The sequence below is a fragment of the Bufo bufo genome, chromosome 1, assembly GCF_905171765.1.
Source record: "Bufo bufo chromosome 1, aBufBuf1.1, whole genome shotgun sequence".
Classification (NCBI taxonomy): Eukaryota; Metazoa; Chordata; class Amphibia; order Anura; family Bufonidae; genus Bufo; species Bufo bufo.
This window is the reverse complement of record NC_053389.1, coordinates 830,611,578-830,614,059: the sequence shown is the minus strand read 5'-3', so window position 1 is coordinate 830,614,059 and position 2,482 is coordinate 830,611,578. Positions and strand designations below refer to the sequence as shown.

The window sequence follows — 2,482 nt, the reverse complement described above, 5'->3', positions numbered from 1 at the left end:
CCTAAAACGGAGTTAGCGACTTTTTTTTGCACCATAAAAATGGCAAAGGGAGATGATACATTTTCCCAAATGACGTTATACAGGACTATAAGAAATCTTGCTGTTATTCTCACCTTCATCTACATTTACTGTACTGTCGGCAGCTCCCCGGGGATCCCCATCATCCACACAGAGCTGATACTCTGAGCTATAAAAGAAGAAGCTCCAGGTAGGGATTTCATATTACTGCAACTGTCTTCACTCACATCATTTCTGCTGTGAATACCACCTGACCACAAGAACCTGTAAGTACAAATCATCCTCCTTACACTCTTTTATTCTTTCTCCTTATTTTCTTTCCTTTTTCTTTACTTTCTTTCTTTTTTTTTTTTTTTTCTTTCTTTCTTTCTGCTTTTCTTTCTTTTCTTTCTTTCTGCTTTTCTTTCTTTCCTTTTTTCTTTTTTCTTTACTTTTTCTTTTCTTTCTTTTTTTCATTCCTTTTTCTTTATTTCTGCTTTTTTCCTTTTTATTTTCTTTCTTTCTGCTCTTCTTTCCTTTCTTTCTTTATGTGTTTCTTTTCTTTGTTTTTGCTTTTCTCTCTTTACTTTTTCTTTTATTTATTTCTGCTTTTCTTTCTTTTCTTTTTTTTTCTCTCTTTCTCTTTCTCTCTTTCTCTCTCTTTCTCTCCTCCACCACAATATTATGAAGAATTGCTTCTAGGCCAGAATATCTCAGTAGGAGAGTGACATATGGAAGTTTAGATCTACATCTCCACAGTGTGGAAGCACAGGGTCTCTTTCTACCTCTCCACAGGCTCCACTATAAGCATAGCTTGGTCTTAATTGTGCTTTGTAAATGTATTTGTTTTACAGGACATGGAAAAGAACAATGTAACGTCAATCTTTCTTCTTGGATTTCCAGGCCTCCACAATTTCAGATTTTTTCTCTTTTTTCTACTCACCTTGATTTATCTCACAACACTATGTGGGAACTTCTTGGTCATCACCCTAGTGTCTTACAGCAAGAATCTCCACTGTCCCATGTACTTCTTCCTGACACAGCTCACCACATCTGACATCATCTTGTCCTCAGATATTGTCCCTAACATGCTCCAGGTGATTCTGGACAATGGCTCCTCAATAAGTCTTCCGGCATGCATAGCACAATTGTTTTTCTTTGCTTATTCGGAAGCTTCAGAGTGTTTTCTATTGACAGTGATGTCTTATGACAGGTATCTGGCCATATGCCAGCCACTCCACTATGATTTGATAATGACCTCCATGGTTTGCCTGAAATTAATAATTTTCTCCTGGATCTTAGGTTTTTCTGTAGCATTAGCTCAATCAGTCAATATATCTCAGCTTTATTTCTGTAGATCTAATGTCATTGATCACTTCTTTTGTGAAATTGATCCTATTTTAGATCTGTCTTGTTCCAGTGTCTTCTACATAAAGGTGCTGGCTTTAGTCCTCTGCTTCCCTGTCCTAGTGTGCCCATTCCTAATAGTCGCCATCTCATATGTATATATCGTCTTTACAATCCTGAGACTCCAGTCCATCACCCAAAGGCAGAAGGCTTTCACGACCTGTGGTTCTCACCTCTTAGTGGTGTCCATATTTTATGGGGCTCTGTTTTCTATATATTTGATCCCAGAAACTGGACAATCTACTGCAATACGTAAAATATTTTCTATTGTCTACACTGTGGTGACGCCACTAGTTAACCCTTTAATTTACAGCCTGAGAAATAAAGACATCAAGGAAACTATTATGAAACTGTTTTCCAGTTGATTCGATATCATGTTTAGGAGCTTCATCTTTAGTCAGTATTCTAAGTGATTGTAACTTACTGCCTTCATCTTGAAGGAATGAGATAGAGAGTGGGGTAGAGGAATGAGATAGAGGGTGGGGTGGCAGAATGCGATAGAGGGTGGGGTGGAGGAATGAGATAGAGGGTGGGGTGACGGAATGAGATAGAGGGTGGGGTGACGGAATGAGATAGAGGGTGGGGTGACGGAATGAGATTGAGTGTGGAGTGGAGGAATAAGATAGACAGTGGGGTGAAGGAATGAGATAGAGGGTGGAGTGGAGGAATGAGATAGAGGGTGGGGTGGAGTAATGAGATAGAGGGTGGAGTGGAGGAATGAGATAGAGGGTGAAGTGGAGGAATGAGATAGAGGGTGGAGTGGAGGAATGAGATAGATGGTCTTATGGAGGAATGAGATAGAGGGTGGGGTGGCGGAATGGGATAGAGGGTGGGGTGGAGGAATGATATAGAGGGTGGGGTGGGGGTTGTTCAATGCACCAGTACCGATGCAAGTGTGATATACCGTATGCTAATACTCAAATATCTGTATTGAGTTGGATGCATCATATATTTCCAATAGTAACACACAATATTTCAAGAGAAGGCGGTTAAAGGGGCTTTCCGGTCTAGTGGCTGACAGCCCCAATGGTAGAAACCTGTGCTCACTTAAAAAAAAAAAGGCATCTCTGCCCCATTT

At 40.1% G+C, this 2,482-nt stretch overlaps 1 protein-coding gene across 1 annotated transcript; it reads left to right on the top strand.

Annotated features, from left to right (window-relative positions):
• The first annotated feature begins 854 nt into the window (after positions 1 to 854).
• LOC120990061 (olfactory receptor 11L1-like) lies at positions 855 to 1,769 on the top strand. Its single transcript, XM_040418575.1, has one exon. The coding sequence runs from the start codon at positions 855 to 857 to the stop codon at positions 1,767 to 1,769; it is 915 nt and encodes a 304-aa protein (XP_040274509.1).
• Positions 1,770 to 2,482: the final 713 nt, after the last annotated feature.